Source organism: Anarrhichthys ocellatus, unplaced genomic scaffold (genome assembly GCF_004355925.1).
Source record: "Anarrhichthys ocellatus isolate YVR2014 unplaced genomic scaffold, GSC_Weel_1.0 scaffold24, whole genome shotgun sequence".
Lineage (NCBI taxonomy): Eukaryota > Metazoa > Chordata > Actinopteri > Perciformes > Anarhichadidae > Anarrhichthys > Anarrhichthys ocellatus.
In genome coordinates, this window is record NW_022280054.1 from 5,746,186 (window position 1) to 5,761,718 (window position 15,533).

General features: G+C 42.0%; 1 protein-coding gene across 3 annotated transcripts in view; it reads right to left on the reverse strand.

Annotated features, from left to right (window-relative positions):
• Positions 1-5,656: 5,656 nt before the first annotated feature.
• hip1 (huntingtin interacting protein 1) overlaps positions 5,657-15,533 on the reverse strand; it is a 44,646-nt gene continuing 34,769 nt past the window's right edge. For all 3 annotated transcript variants that reach the window (XM_031860560.1, XM_031860558.1, XM_031860561.1), the window contains 8 exons: positions 15,305-15,363; positions 14,003-14,096; positions 12,964-13,064; positions 12,629-12,734; positions 12,371-12,494; positions 12,190-12,251; positions 11,483-11,600; positions 5,657-11,401 (listed from right to left, as the gene is read on the reverse strand). In XM_031860560.1, coding sequence (XP_031716420.1) covers positions 11,397-11,401; positions 11,483-11,600; positions 12,190-12,251; positions 12,371-12,494; positions 12,629-12,734; positions 12,964-13,064; positions 14,003-14,096; positions 15,305-15,363 — 669 coding nt within the window. In that variant the 3' untranslated portion in view covers positions 5,657-11,396. The remainder of the gene's footprint in view (positions 11,402-11,482; positions 11,601-12,189; positions 12,252-12,370; positions 12,495-12,628; positions 12,735-12,963; positions 13,065-14,002; positions 14,097-15,304; positions 15,364-15,533) is intronic.

The following is a 15,533-nucleotide window of genomic DNA, read 5'->3' on the forward strand; positions in this document are numbered from 1 at the left end:
GCACGCACACACAAACACACATACGTCAAGGTCCCAGACATCCCAGCTTGACAGAGAGGCAGACAGGCCGGCCTGTACGCAGCTAGCAGGACTAGGTGACCGAGATGGCTCATTGTCTCGTTGTTTTTTTTACTGAAACGTTATTCGGTAGCTCCTCAAACACTCTATAACTGCTAGGAGACATCTTCATTGTGTGAAATATTCCACCTTGCCGAATAATAATGTTTAAACCCGTCATTCAGTGGAAATTTAGCCAGGAGGGCGGTGGTTAGGCTGCCCTGGCGGTGTTCATTGGCCTCGGTTGAAGAGCCGACGGGCATTCACTCCGTCATCAGCCTGAATCAGATGACCTAAGATGATTATAGCAAATCCAGCTGATCGCCGCCGTGCCAGCTGGGCCAGTGATGAAGCCTGGCTCTGAGGCACGGATGCCCGAGCACATGGGTGTCGGGATGTGGGGCGGGGCGGGTGAAGGGATTGCCGCCCACCAGGCCGCTCTCTCAACGTGGTGGGGAGGGGAGGATCCCGATCCAGTTATGCAAAGGATTTGATGGCTTCTGGCTTGGAGTCACTCCATGCCTGGCCAGTGATGCAGCTCAGGAATGGGCCGAGAGTGAAAGAGATACAGACAGACAGCCACCAGCTTGTCCTAAAAACCTCACAGGAATTTGCCCTCGCGGCAGCAAAGCAGCCCTGGGTTTTATCCCTCCTGTGATACAACAAGTTGTGTAAAATGATCCGCTGATCCTCCCCCGTGTAGGTCTGGTGTCTGCAGACACATCGACGCGTCCACCTTTGTTACTTGGCCAGACAGAATTACACAACATAAGCGTGTTTCAGGTGAACAACTTTGGCTGGGACTCCCAAAAGGTTTTCGAGCACTGTGAGCATCTTTCTGCTGTTGGAGGTCGATGAGGCTGTGCAGGCTTGGGGGGGGGGGGGGGGGGGGGGGGGGGTACAAACACAAGCCCTGCTATCGTGCAAATAACTGTGTGATTTGAAGAAACTAACAAACAAATGGTCAAAGCACGATGGTCTCATGGGCCGAGAGAAAATGCAAATGGTAAAGAAATCAACACAGAAAGTAATTTGTTACCTTTACTGAAGTTACAAGGTAAATACATAACCACAGAGGTCTGTACTGTAGAGGCTTATGTATAAAAGGTTTCACTCTTGGGCTCTCTTTCAGTCTGGGATGGCTGCTGTTTAACTGCTGTTACACTGATCTTCACTAACTGGCCCTCACCAAACACAACAAACCTACTGGGCAACAATATGAAGCAATGCACTAGATAGACCCACTCGCTTATTCTTTTGTTCCTCAATGCATCACGTTATCTTCGGTTTTGTCCCAGTGTTAGATATTGTTTCTTCCACCTCAGTTCTCCCAAATTCATCCTTTGAGTTATGACCCCCGGAGGTAACATTAATAGGAAGCATTGCTCAGGTACCTTCATGCTACCTTTCCTTCTTAATGTGCTGGATGTGTTATTATTCTCTGATGGTTTCAAATGAGAGAATCCATCCCGTGGAAATGCAACGCTAACGCATGCACCAAGTGAAACAAGTGTTCTGACCACTTTTGTGCTCGGTCCTCATCACATTTTTTGTGCAAAGAACATTTTGTGTGTACCAGAGTTGCAACGAAACCTTGTGCTGTGATACAACAAATCATCAGATCCGCCTCAGTCCATTTGAGCCGTGAGGTCTTTTAAAAACGTGATTCTGGTTTAGAGTTGAGTCAAATTAGTTGCCCCGTTTGTCACACATAGTTGCCCGTTGCTGCGAACACTGCTCTAGAAGTTGCCCTGTATATGTCGAGTGCTGTGCAAGACTCTCCGGTTACAACCAAACCTAAACAGATGAACACTCAGCAGCTGATCGCTCAGTCGGAGGCTGCGACATTAAACCCCGCACAACCAAAGAACCCACCCATCAACAATAAATTGACCAAACAAAAAATATAATTTTGCTTGGGGCAAAGTGTTGCGAAACAAGGGGTTGCGTATAGCTGAAAGCCAAGGTTGTTGGTAGCCTTTCTCTGTGATATATATAATGTATTATGATTTTGTAAACAAAAGATCTTAATATATGAATATATTCTATTTACTGTATTCACCATGAGGACCACCATTCTCGTCAACCTCTGTGCTACAGACTGTAAATAGTGTTAATGTATTGTGTTTTATCTATGATCCATACGATGAACGAATGAATATGATTTAGGTCATGTCATGCTTTCTTTCTGGTACCCCACATTGGCTGTACGATACTACTTTTTTACTGAAAATGTTTCAATTTTAATGTCTTTTGTAAAGGAGGATGCTGATGTTGACTATATATCATTGGATCTTCATCTAATAAAATGCACCTTGATATCTGAATGGACTACAGTGTTCGTTTCTTCTCACGCAACCTTAAATCTCAAGAGTGTCGAGCACTTTAAAGGGGCACTTAAATGATGCACCTTAATTGTTAAATTCGGCGATTCACTCACAAGTGATATTTTGAAAGAAATGTTTAAAACTTGAGCCGACATTTTTTTGAAGCGTTCATCGTTAGACCATCCCTGCTCAGTAAGCTCCCCCGCCTTTTAACCTCTTCCGTTACCAATTCAAACCATTTTAAACCAAATATAGATTATCCCCGTTCTATTTTCTTATGCTTTAAGCTGCGATTTTAGCTTTGCTTAACGGTCACCACTGAGGCCACAAGCGACAATAAGGGTGTCATTCTAAATGTTAAAATCTTAAGGCCCTGAGCCAAACTGTGCAGAAGTTAAGATTAAGCCACTGTTATTTTTAGGTGGCATTGTAAACTTAATTGTTTAGAGACGTTGGAGCATACAAATTGATTTTCTCGGAAACCGTAAATAAATTAGCTGACCCATTTTCTAGTTCATGTGATTTTTTTCACGCTGTCCCCCACCTCATTGTAGTTGCAGCGTTTTGGCTTTGTAGGACCGTGGCCCTAATGTCTCGTTAGCTAATAATAGCTACCATAAGTAGGGGTGGAGCATCTAAGCCCCGTGGTTTTCAACTGAGGAAGAGTTTGTTCGCAGTCATTACGAGGTGGATGTTTGTGTGAATTGACCAGGCATCCCCAGATAGTGTGGGCACAAAGCCCGCTGCGACTGAACCGCCATATCCGATGGTGACATTTCATTGTCCCCATGGTAACAAGTGCATCATCTGTTACGAATAGGGAAAAATCAACATCAGCAGCACCGCTTCGTTTCGCCTCCGTGAGGATGATGCTCATGTGCGTGCAGAGGAGGGTTATGGGTGCAAGAGTCACCTTTTAGTCTTGCATTAATCAAGCATCTCGTCATGCTTACTCTCCTCCTCCTTCCTCCCTCCCTCCTCCTAACTCCCACTCCACTCTCATATCTCGCTTTCCATTTATCTTCCATTATCATCATTTAGCCCCTCCCCTCCTCCCCCTGTCCTCCCCCTGTAGTGTTGTTTCCAACCATCCTCCTGGGCTGATTTCCCTCTCTCTGTCCGACTTGGCTAACCCACTCCAAATCTCACTGCAGCAGATGGTGCTGTGTTTGCATTGGGTGAGGTTTCCTAGCAACCCGTCACTTTCTCTCCCTCTCTCTCTCTCTTAAAGCAGAGCGGTGGAGGAGTTGGGGGTCCTGCACTGTCTGGGTCTGCCATGCCCACCCCTGCTCCGTCTCTTTGATTGACCCGACCGCCTCTCGGTGTTGATGTCTATGTTTACGTCTGTGTCTCTCTCTCGGATGCTAAAGTAGGGCAGGGGCTGACTGTCTGGATTACTATACATGTGTAATGATTAAATTGGATGTACAAAATGGGCAAAGCATGACACACAACAACCAACGTGATTTGTCCCCCCGATGCGACCTAGATTTGTTACAGATGTTCACATATGTTGCGACGGCAGGGAAAGATCACATCTGGGCCATGCTGGGCTTAAAGCTCACATTCATGGCATTTATAGCTGCTAATTGTAGGTTAAGGTTTTTGTTTTTTTTATCATCCCAGGATCCGACATGCTGATGAAAATACACCATCAAGTCTGCATGTAGAGACACGCAACACTGTAGATAGAGTCTGCCACACACAAACACACAGCTGCACTTTACAAAGACAGGAGGGCAAATAAGGACCCGCTTGAATCCTTACATGGCATTGGTTCTTGTGCTTTCAATGCTACCTCTGGCCTGCAGACACACACACACACACACACACACACACACACACACACACACACACACACACACAGCTGAGGGGAAAAACAATACAAATGGCAGACACATGCCATGCAATGATGCGGGCTGTCCCTGATTAATTGCTTTAATTTACTTTTCCAGCTGCATCACTGAGACAACACAAACACTTGATCATTCTCCTTGAAGTCTGTTGACTCGTAGCACAAAGAGCAACAACCCGCTGCTTCACGAGAGCGCCGAATATCTTTTTTTGTGTGTGTATTTTCGTTAAATGAAAAAAAGTGCCATCTCACTTCTAAAAGCTTGTGTTGTTGGCTACACCTAAGTGGCACCAGATATCGATGATCATTACGAAGCGTCCCCGAGGGATCTTCTGCCCCAGCGTTTAAAATCTGCCTTTGTGGCTCCCTCTTCTTTTTGAGGGGAATCATTGGCCCCTGAGGGAAGCAAAGTGCCCCCTGTTTGTTTGCTTACTCGGGTAGAAGTACCCACAGGCCCCGGCGGAGAGAGGGGAAGGCTTCCCCCCCCCCCCTCACCCTGTGACCTCATATCTATATCATGCACTCAAAAAGCAGGCCGAGGACAGCCTCCCTAGAGAGCAATGTGCAAGGCCAGCACAAAACAATGCATTCAGAAGGCCCGGTGTGATTACACTTTGCTGTTCAGATAAACCCTCCCATAAAAAGGAAGAGCGACACTTTTACAACACAAGGCGTGTTCCTTTCAGGTGAATTCGTCTGCAGCTTGGCTCATTACATGCTCAGGATCCACCAGGTGACTTATGGGAGGTCACTCAGGACAGAAGCTGCAGGACATAGTGTTTTTGTGTGTCCAAGAGCATTTCAAGCTAGTCTGTAGAAAAGAAAGCGTGTGCACACGTGGGGAACAAGTGATTGATGCAGAAGGGATTTTTCTCTCCTTTTCTAAGAATCAAGGTATTACCCCAGCAAACTGTCTTCTAAACTTAACCCCCCCATGGAGAGCGAGGCAATTGAAGTGTTTAGCTTTTGTCTCAGACACACATCAGTCATCCGAGTCTCATGGGCTGCACACGTACCTCGTCTCCATGACAAGATCCTCGCATGTTTCTCGGGATGCTTAAGAAAAGGTAATTCATTCTAATCACAACATCCCCACCTCAATCCAGTCTAAATCAGCAGTAATTCTGCATTAGTGAAATGTTTGTGTGTAGTTAAGCTGTTTTAATTGGGATGAAAGTCCAACTTATTTCCAGTTAGTAAGCCTAAGAAGGTGAATAAAACTAAAGAAGATGAATTAAACTAGAGTTCACAAGTGAAACAATGTGGGATTGAATCCTGCTCAGAAACACAATCACATCTTATCTCTGTGCCTGTAATCCATCCACATTGTGCAGCTGCTATCAAGTAGAAAATAATGTTTTAAAGACTATAAAGGAAACTAAATAAAATACAATTGGTGGACTGTTTTTAAAAAAAATCCATTTATTTTCTTGTTTAAAGTAGTTTGTAAAGTAAAGTTTCATTTTTCTTGATTCCAGAAAAAAAAACATTTTCTTTTCTTGATTCAAAATACAGATACTAATTCCTGGAAATGTCTTGGAAAACAAGTACATGTTCAATGGAAACAGATTGAAATTGTCTGAATGCAATTACAGATTAGTTTTCACTTCTGACAGAAATATAATTTTTACAGAGATTCGAACAGAGAGGACTTGACAGGATGGAGATTTATTTGCCCTTTAATTATATTTTGGTCTGCAGAGATCAATAAAATGAAACCTGGGATACATGATGGCCTTGAAATGAAGAATTAACAAAACTCATGAATGAAATAAATTAACAAATATGAACCTTCAAAGAGAAAATAAGGAAGTAGAGTAAAAACTAATTTTGGGAAACATTTTGTAGGTCGTTTCCCGTAAGCCTAATTTTAGATCGTCATATGTCAGATATTGATTCAACAACAAATTAAAATGTTTTGGATCACACAATGTTTCGCAGCCCTTCTATATGATGTTTCAGCACAAAGAACAAAAAGTTAACACAGGTTCAAAATGAACCTCGTATGCAGCCGGACTATAGGTTTATATCTGTCCACACGACTGACTGAACAACCAGCCCGCACCTGTCAGTGAACCTGCAGATGTGTGTGAGGCTGGTGGGTCCCTGCTGGACTCTGCTGCTGTTGGAGAGCAGAGGGGAGACGAACGCAGATTCTGCTGCAGCTGCCAGGAGACCTGCTGTAAGGCTGCTGAGCTCAGGACTGCAGAGACTATAAATAGCTCAGCTCAGCCGTTCACAGGCACCACCCACTACATTACCCATGTGGCAAAACAACAGCACAGAGCAAAACAACACCACTGCATATACTGTACTACATGCAACGAAGAGCAGAGGCAGCCTGCTCACTGTGGACATGAAGTGATAGAGAAACTGAAGATTAGGGCAAATCCTTCAGGCGGGAGAATTAGACCAATATTTGTACTGAAAAAAACAACGTTCACTAGTTTTAAAGTAATAATCTCACAGATTTTAATTTACATGTGTGGTAAACCACTATCCATCAACAGATGAGGGACCACAAAAAGGTGATTGAGCCTATGGCCCACTAAACTCCTGCATTTGCAGTATTACACATTTTGGAGACATTCCCAGAAAATTAAATCACGATCAGCACTCTCTGGGAAGTGAGACCGAAGAACACATCTGCAGTCACCGCTTATGGCCATAGGGAATAAAACGGAGATCTTCAAGATTGTAACTTTAAAAAGGGGACATATTATATATAAAAAAAAAGTTATTTTTCAGTGCTCGTGCAGAAATGTATCTGAAGTCAAAGCCAACCCACAAACTGTGAAACAACCCGGTCAGTTTTTTGTGTGTTGCTCTGCTGCCAACATGTGATTCAAGCCATTCAGATTTGGCTGGCTCAATTTATGAATTTGAACAATGATGTAAAGCAGACAATGAGAAGGTGAAAGGCTTTTTTTAAACTACAGTAATAGTCACATGTATACTGTATTTTGTCTGTTGTGCTTCGCTCGTCATTTCCCAATTTTCTCAGCCAAGTGTCGCTTTGAGTTCAGAAAGAATTCCTCATGAATAGGTTAGGGAAATAGGGATGACAAAGTATTAAATTATTGCTTGTGAAATTCGAAGTTGTAATACATTTTAAATAATTATCAATCTCATTAACTCATTGGTAACGTACTTCTTTTTTTTTTACAATCCAATTGAAGGCTAAAGGAAAAGGTTTTATATTTATTTTTAATTTGTATGAAGCAACTTCATTCTGTCAGGTATATAGACATTACTCCACATTATATCTTTACACAGCAAATACTTGTTTGCTACTATAGTAATGCTCCGAATATCATTCATAGAACCTTTAATCATTTATATTAGTTCAATAAATCCTAGCGAATCTCAAACGACTGATGACGTCGAACAAACCGATTGAAAACACCCGTGTGCCTTTTGTGTTGAAATTGGACATTATCTAAACAGACCAAACCTACTTCTACATTCTATCAAACCAGGAAGTTAATATACGTTAATTGCACTCACCTGCCAACTGCCAGAGAGCCTCTAGATAAGGGAAGGAACATTTCATTAATCCTCCAAAATCACACATCACTGTAATTAACTACCTGAATCTCTGCAGCAACAGTTCCGCCTTGTTGTTGAAACGCTGTTACCTCACTGGACTTTCTAAATTTTTGCCGTTTTGCACGTTTATGGCCCTCGCTAGGGGTTAACGAGGCACACCTGGTCTGCCTGTACCTGACAGCAGGTGTGGCTCGTTAACTGCCATGAAGTCCTGCAGGACTTGTCTGAAGTTATTGATGGATCAAAGTGTGCCAAAATACAAAACAATGTTCTAAATATATCTTCTTGAGTTTTCTGTTTCCTGTTAAAAACTGCAGTCTCGCACTGCAGATACGAGGGAATAAGACTCTTATCAGAAGATGTGGTTGATCCTGGAGCAGCCCAGATTAGGGATTTCTGTAATCTCAGCACAGTGGTTTCAGATTAGGCTGATTTATTTGCTCCTTGCCTCCAACATGTCTGCTTTGGGGGATATTTTCTGTCGTAAACATGTACTGCTGGACGAGCAGGCAGGTTGGAGTTAAAGCACGACTTTCTGCAAAGTAAATTTTTCCCCGTCTCTAATTGGACAATATCTTTTTTGGAAATTGAATGGCAACAATGCGAGCACTTTGAACCGCATGAGTCAATGCTTTTACTGGAAAAGAATCTTACCCGCCCAAAAAATCAATTAGGTGCATTAGGATTTTAGCTCTGCTCTGATGTAAGGTTAAAAGAGTTATCGAGCCACTTCTCTTGCTCAGGCACACGCAAACAAGCATCTTATTATATCTGCACTAAAAACATTTGCATTCATCACATAAACGTACATATTATCTCCTGTGAAAAAAAGCTGAAATGCAAGGTCTATTAATTAAAAAACAGTAATCAGCGATTATGTAACATCCAGCTTTTCCAAGAATAACACCGTGTAGAGGAAAAACAGAACACATCAGGTGAACGGGCAGAGACACAACGGTGCCCTCAACTAGCTGACGTAACTCGTTTCCTCTTCACTAATTACATTTCATGATAGCAGACTGTAGCCGACTCGTCCGACACCATAAGAACCACAGTCGTATCTGGGTCTGTATTATTGAGTTGAAATATTTATTTTAATTAAAAACTGAAAAAATAAAAACAAACCCACCAACATAGTTTTAGTATATCATACAAAGACATATTTCAATGTTGCTATGTGAGTGTTTGTTTCTCTTTGACTACAGTGTGAGGCAGTTTGAAAGGCTGGCGAGAGAGAGAGAGAGAGAGAGAGAGAGAGAGAGAGAGAGAGAGAGAGATTAATTAAGAATATTTGGGCAAAAATACAACCAAACAACCCTCAAGGTGCATTCAAATCATCTTTCTAGACACTTGAAATACCGTATGAAATGTGTCTTTTATGTTTTACATTCCAATTTCTAATGAAAACAGCTACCCAGGTGTGGAAGAAGTGACAGAACACATCTAAAATCATGATTAAGTACAGAGACACCCGGACCCAACAGTAATGCAATTAATAATTGCCGTTTGTTTAACCTTCTTGGGGCAGCAGATGGGTGCGAAAATGATTTCAAAGTCTGACTAATAAAACACTGTTCTCTCTTTTAAAGCACCCATCTGCTTCTGCAAGTGGTTTAAAACTAGTTTTTAAGAATTATTGGCAAATACCATTTGACCAGCGTCTGTTAAATAAACCAGTGTCACAACCTCTTTTTTTGTTTTTTTTAGATACACAGCTGGAGCAGAGCGTCAAAACAAAGTATGTTAAGACACAGAGAGAGAGAGACAAAGGGAATCATCATGGTCGCCATCAAACAGGAAGAAGAAATCAAACGGATGCCTACTCCTCTCATGGTTTGCACAAAGGCATGATCAGTCTGCTCACAGAGTCCACTGGCAACAAGTTCAAAGTCAGTCCATCAGTCTCAGTAGGAACTTCTGTTAAATAACAACATCTCTCTCCTGTGGCTAGCGAGTGCACCATTCCTAATTCAATTAAACTGAATCCTTACTTGGAGAGATGCAAAAAAAAAATAGTAATAATGCTATTGAATGCTTTTTAGATTAAACGAAAGCAAAAGATTATTTCCAACAAAAGAAGGCTTGTAGTTTATATACACAGCTACTTGGTCTTTAGGAAGCTATTGAAAACACTTCAGAGTCCATTGTGGTCCAGGCAGACTGTTAAGTTCATGAAGGATGTTTAAAACTGCAGTCCTGCAGGGTATGTGAAGAGGCAGGATCATGTTGATAAACCAGATACAACATTTCATGAATAATTGTGTAAGTGTCCCGACGTCCGAGTCAGAATTTCAAACTTTTTTAGGATTTCCTTTTGTTGCTACTGCAGATTTTTCTCTGTCCGAGAGGGGGCAGTCCTTTCTTCTGAAAAACCCTCAGCAGAAGTCCTCCAGGAAGTAATCGAGCGAACGACTTGGATGGCCGTCTACCAGAAGACGACGCGGTTAACAGTCCATTATGTTACAGGAGCCCGGCTGCACCTGCACAGCTGCTGCTTCTGTGACAGATCTGTTGAGGTGACCGATGTCTGTATGCACCAATAAGGGTCTTCAACTTTCTTTAACAACTGTTGCTTTAACTGCTGTTGCTTTTTTCTTGTATATAAAAAGGAAGTTTGCCTCCCTCTACCTCCTTTAACCAATATAAAAAAGGGGAAATGAGAAAAACGACCCCACGTCTTTAGAGTTTGAGCAACGACTTTCTCTCTCATCAGTCCTTCCCACGATGCACCGCTACCGCCGACGATGTAGCACGAGGGAGTCGGCAGTCTCAAAGCTCACAGGGAGACGACTGTTGAGAGAAAAAAAAACTTTCCTTTTCTTTTTCTGAAAGTACTCCTGATTTTGGAGCACATTTAAGAGTTTCCATGCAAGCGAAGAAAAAAAAAAAAAAAAAAATAGGGTCGGCTCGAGTAAACAGTCACGGTCGTTAATGGTAGAGAGGTGAAAGGCAGAAGGTCCAGTGAACCAGGCAGTGAAGCGGTGTGGACTTGATCAGGTGATAACTCACAGTGAGGAAAGAATAGGAAGAAACTGGGGAGGAAGATTAAGACAGATAGACGGCCTTTCAAGCTCACAACACTTGTTTTAGGAGGAGAGCAGGCCATCTATGTTACACAGAGACATGATTTGGGGAATGGGGAGGGGCAAGAACAGTCCTTCTTATTACTGCTGAGAGTTTGGCCCTAGTGCAGTGCATCCTGGGATGTCTTGAGTTGAACTTGTGCTCTTTGCGTCTCCATTGTGACTCCTCGACGGAGTGCCGTTATTAAAAAAAACGGGCAAGAAAAAGATAATAAATACTCCGTAGAACAGATCCACTTCACTTTGACAGCGTTTCATCCAACACAGTCCTGGAGGAGAGGCATGGCAAACCTCCCACTCCTCACATCTATTGGTTCCTCCCCCCCCGTCGCTGAACCCTTGGACATGGGTGGAGAAGCAGGTTTAGAAAAAGAAGCACCTTTTAATTTGGCTTCGATGACAAACAAAGAAAAGAGAGAGAGAGAAGAACACAAGGAAGAAAGAGGGTGAAAAGTGTATAAATAGAAAGAGGCAGGCAGAAGCCGGTCTTGTGGCGTAGGAGGGGGACGACAGCGCTGGCAGGTCTCAACCTGTGCCGATTGAGAAAGAGACGGATTAATGTTAATTGTTTGGGGGTGTATTTAAACTATAGTGGTCGTCCTCTGCCTTACCCTCTTCTTGCTCGCCCCAGCCTTCCGCTACTCCGGCCAGCTCGTAATGTTTCTTCCTCAGCTCGCCGAGACGCTCGCGCTCCCTCTGCAGACGAGTCTCCAGCTCCAGAACCAGGACCTGAGGAAACACAGACACGAGCAGACGACAAACACACACCCGTCATTTCCCTGCAAGCCACGAAATACCTCCTTGTTTTTATGAGTCACACACAGAAAATAGTTGCATGGAGACAGAATAGGAGGGAACAAATATTATTTTTCTTGGGTCTCATGCAAGACACTTGATGAACTTACTCCTCATTATTTTACCTTTTCCCTATGATTTGATTTTTATATACAATTATTATACACAAATGTCGGGGGAATGTTGTAGGAGCCACAACACAGAGTGAAGTGTTCATATGGGCGCTCTCTCTCAATGGACGGAGAACAATACACCTTTTAGTCTGATGTGGAAACTTCAGACATAAACTCACATATCATCCGTCCTGATAGATTACTAAATATTTAATTCCTAAAATAAGATTTCCTCATGCTGTGGGCTAAATGGGAGAGAGAATGTTCCTCGTTTCCATTGAAATGCAGAGCAGCTTCCTGGAGTGAAGTTACTTTTGCTTCTCTACATAATTTAAAGCATATTTGTATGACTCTCAACTCAGCTTTGTGGCTCATTCAGGTCGATATATTTGCTGTGTTCTGCCGCTTACTTGTGCGTCCATCTCTTGTCGTTTGATCTGGGTGAGAGTCATGCTGGAGAAGTCCATTGTATCTGCACACAAAGAACAAATTATGTTCAAACAGAGTTTTTCTTACAACTTGTAGCTTTGAACTCCCGAAAAAACAATTGGACATTTTGTATTATGATCAAATAAAGCCTAACTTTCTCACCTTTCTCTTCAATCTGGGACTTCCCAGACTTGGTGGAGGCCACGACCGCCGCGGTGGCCTGTGTGACGCCCCGGGATGCCTTCTGCAGGCGGTGCAGGTTGCCGCTGTCCTTGTCTGCTTTCACCTGGAGAGGGGAGAACAGGCAGCCATTCAAGAGACACGAGATCTACAACATGGGACCTCTGCTCATAGCTGTATTCCTCTGTTAGCTACCATTCAGACACCGGCAGAGTGAAACAATGTGCATTCTTTGCTCACCTTAGAGGCAGCCACTAGCTGTGCTGTGCTGGCAGCTATTTCATGTGAACACACCATCAACTCCTCAAACTTCCCTTTGCCCTGCACCACCAGATCAGCAGCATCCCTGGAACGACAGCGTTAGGAGGTTAACACCACTTTGTTCACAGCACAGTAGGAACCACCTGATTTATGAATGTCCTTCCAGGCTTGAGACATGATTTACTGTCTTGTTTGTTCTTTAGTTATTTCCTCGTAAAGGTCACCTCTTTCATTCTTCAGCACTGTTAAGACTCACAACACTTTTATACTCCGCGGTAAGAAGGAGACGCTCAGGAGGGAGGACTGATACTTACACCATGACCGTGGCGCCCCATCCCACTGCTTTGGAGGCAGAGATCAGGCCCTCAGTCCAGCGGGAGTTCTTGGCATAAAATTCCTTCATGGAGGCTGCCCCCTGGTGGACAAAAGAGGGAATAATAAAATATGTTTCATCAGACACATTTGAAACTCTCAGGTATGAACGCAGGGGCTGCAACTTAAGACTGTTTTTAATGATCCATTAATCTAGCAGGTAATTTATTGATTGAGCAATCATTCATTTTTCTACAACGTAGTGACAAAAGCCGTTCACAATTCCTCAGTCAAAGGCGACATATTCAAATTCTCTAATCAACATTACAAAATAAAAATATAGAATTAGTGCAATCAAATAGTAAACGCTGCAATATATGCAGCCAGCTTTTGTTGAGTGTGTGTCAGGGACTGTAAGGAGGTATCAAGCTATTTGTTCATGGTTATAAATTCTGTTTTATTTAATTAGAAAGAAGTAAACACATTTAGACATATATATATATATATATATATATATATATATATATATATAAATAAATAAAATATACAATACTGTACCATACCATATTAGATTTTACATTCTGCTCTACTGCTGCACTATTATGTTTGTATAATAACGTAAATATTATATTTATTAGTATTGATAGAATTACATTACACCTTTAAACTGTATCTTAAAGCTCATACTACACTGCACTATATCACACTATATTATGTCAATATCATATGCTATATTCTTGTATAGTTTTGTATAGTTCCTACTTATATACTACTTGTATATTCCTCTTATTTGATGTAGTCTTATTTTTTATTAATTACTCTATTTATTTGTAATTAAGTAAAATATTGTTTGTTGAATCATAAACATTTGTGAATATGAAATGTATCTATGCAGTATATAAGACTATAAAGCTGAATATTCTAAATCGGTCGGTTTGATGTTATTAGAGAAATGATGCTGAATATCTGATCGTGTGAAATCTGTTAACAATATGACAAACATCTCATTGTCACTGTTGAAACACAGAAGAAGAAACTCACCCTGCCACTCTCCACGATGTCCTTTTGCAGATTTTTGGAAGACAAAATAAGCTCCTTGATCGCCTGCATCAGCTCTGTGCAGGAGGCCAAAATCCTGCAGGAGGCGACAGAGCAGAAGAAACAAACACTGACTCACTGACACATCAAGAAAGACGGTGCTCACTACACAAAGACACCAGCTTCCTCACTATTTGGAAATACCAGTTAGTTTCCCCACCGTCTAATTATTGCATGATCAATGCACCACTGACCTAAATTCTCAACGTATCATTTGAAGCTGCGGTAGTTGTTTGTCTCTTTTCATAATTATCTCTCACAGCAGCACTGGTGCAGGAGTTACTGAGAAAACAACTGGTTTTTTTTACATTAATAATTAAGTCAGAGAAATAAAGCGCGCAGAAAACTAAAGTTTAATTGACTTCATTTGCACACAAAGAGAATAATTACACAGACTGGATAAATAAAGATGAAAACTACTTGATGACATGCACACTTACGTACGAGACAAAAGCAGCAAAATCTGAAACTTACAACGGAACGTAACATTGGGTGGTTTAGTGAAGATTTATGTGCAAGAAACAAAATCACTAAAGCTTGGAGCTTCAAGCTTTTGCACAATAATGTAATCAAGAGGTTTCTGCACTTCCTGGAGCCGTTAGTTGCACCGTATAAATAAACCAATGAGGTGTAAGACATCTGTGATATAACAATTTGTGGAGCTGCTCCAGTGACAAAGGAGTGACATTACTAAACCGACAGAATACACACTGAAGAAGAGTAATTATAGGTTTGCATGGATGAAAAACCGCAGACAAACATTACGTGCCACACCGGCTTCAGACTTCACAGTTTGCGTCGGCTTTGTGGCAGAACTGATCAAATTCTTCGCACGTCAGCCCTGAATGTGTGGCCATCTGCAACTTCACTGAAACGTTGTGTAACTGTTGTGCTGTCTTTCTCTAGAAGCATGTCTATTTCCTTTTCCAGTTCATTGCCATCCAAACCATTACATCATGTGGTCAGCTCTTTTACAAACATAACAGGAGGCTGGGCTTACTGTATCCATCTATAACATCGGTTACTCAATCTTCATATGTTTTTCAGGCTAATTAATTTGTCTTTAACCCAAGAGGTTGGTGTTGTTCTGGCTAATGATAGTTCAAGTTTATGGTTAAGTTATGGTTAATTTTTGTAAAATGTCTTGCACTCTCCTGAATCTCATTCAGATGCAATATTCTTCAAGTATTCCGTTAATTTGAGGTGACAGTAGAAAGTGATTCCAAGTCTGAAGCGGTGCATTACCTCTCATTGACTTCCATCTTGATTCCTGTATCGACCGCTCGAGAATTGTTGAGCATTTCCTGTTGGTATTTACAGAGGCACAAGGGACACAACAAAAAAAAGACACTTTGAAGTTAATTCTGCTGGAAAGTGAAACAAGGGACAATGTTTTCACACAGCTTACAAAGAGCCGCCCACTCTCTCACACACACACACACACACACACACACACACACACACACACACACAC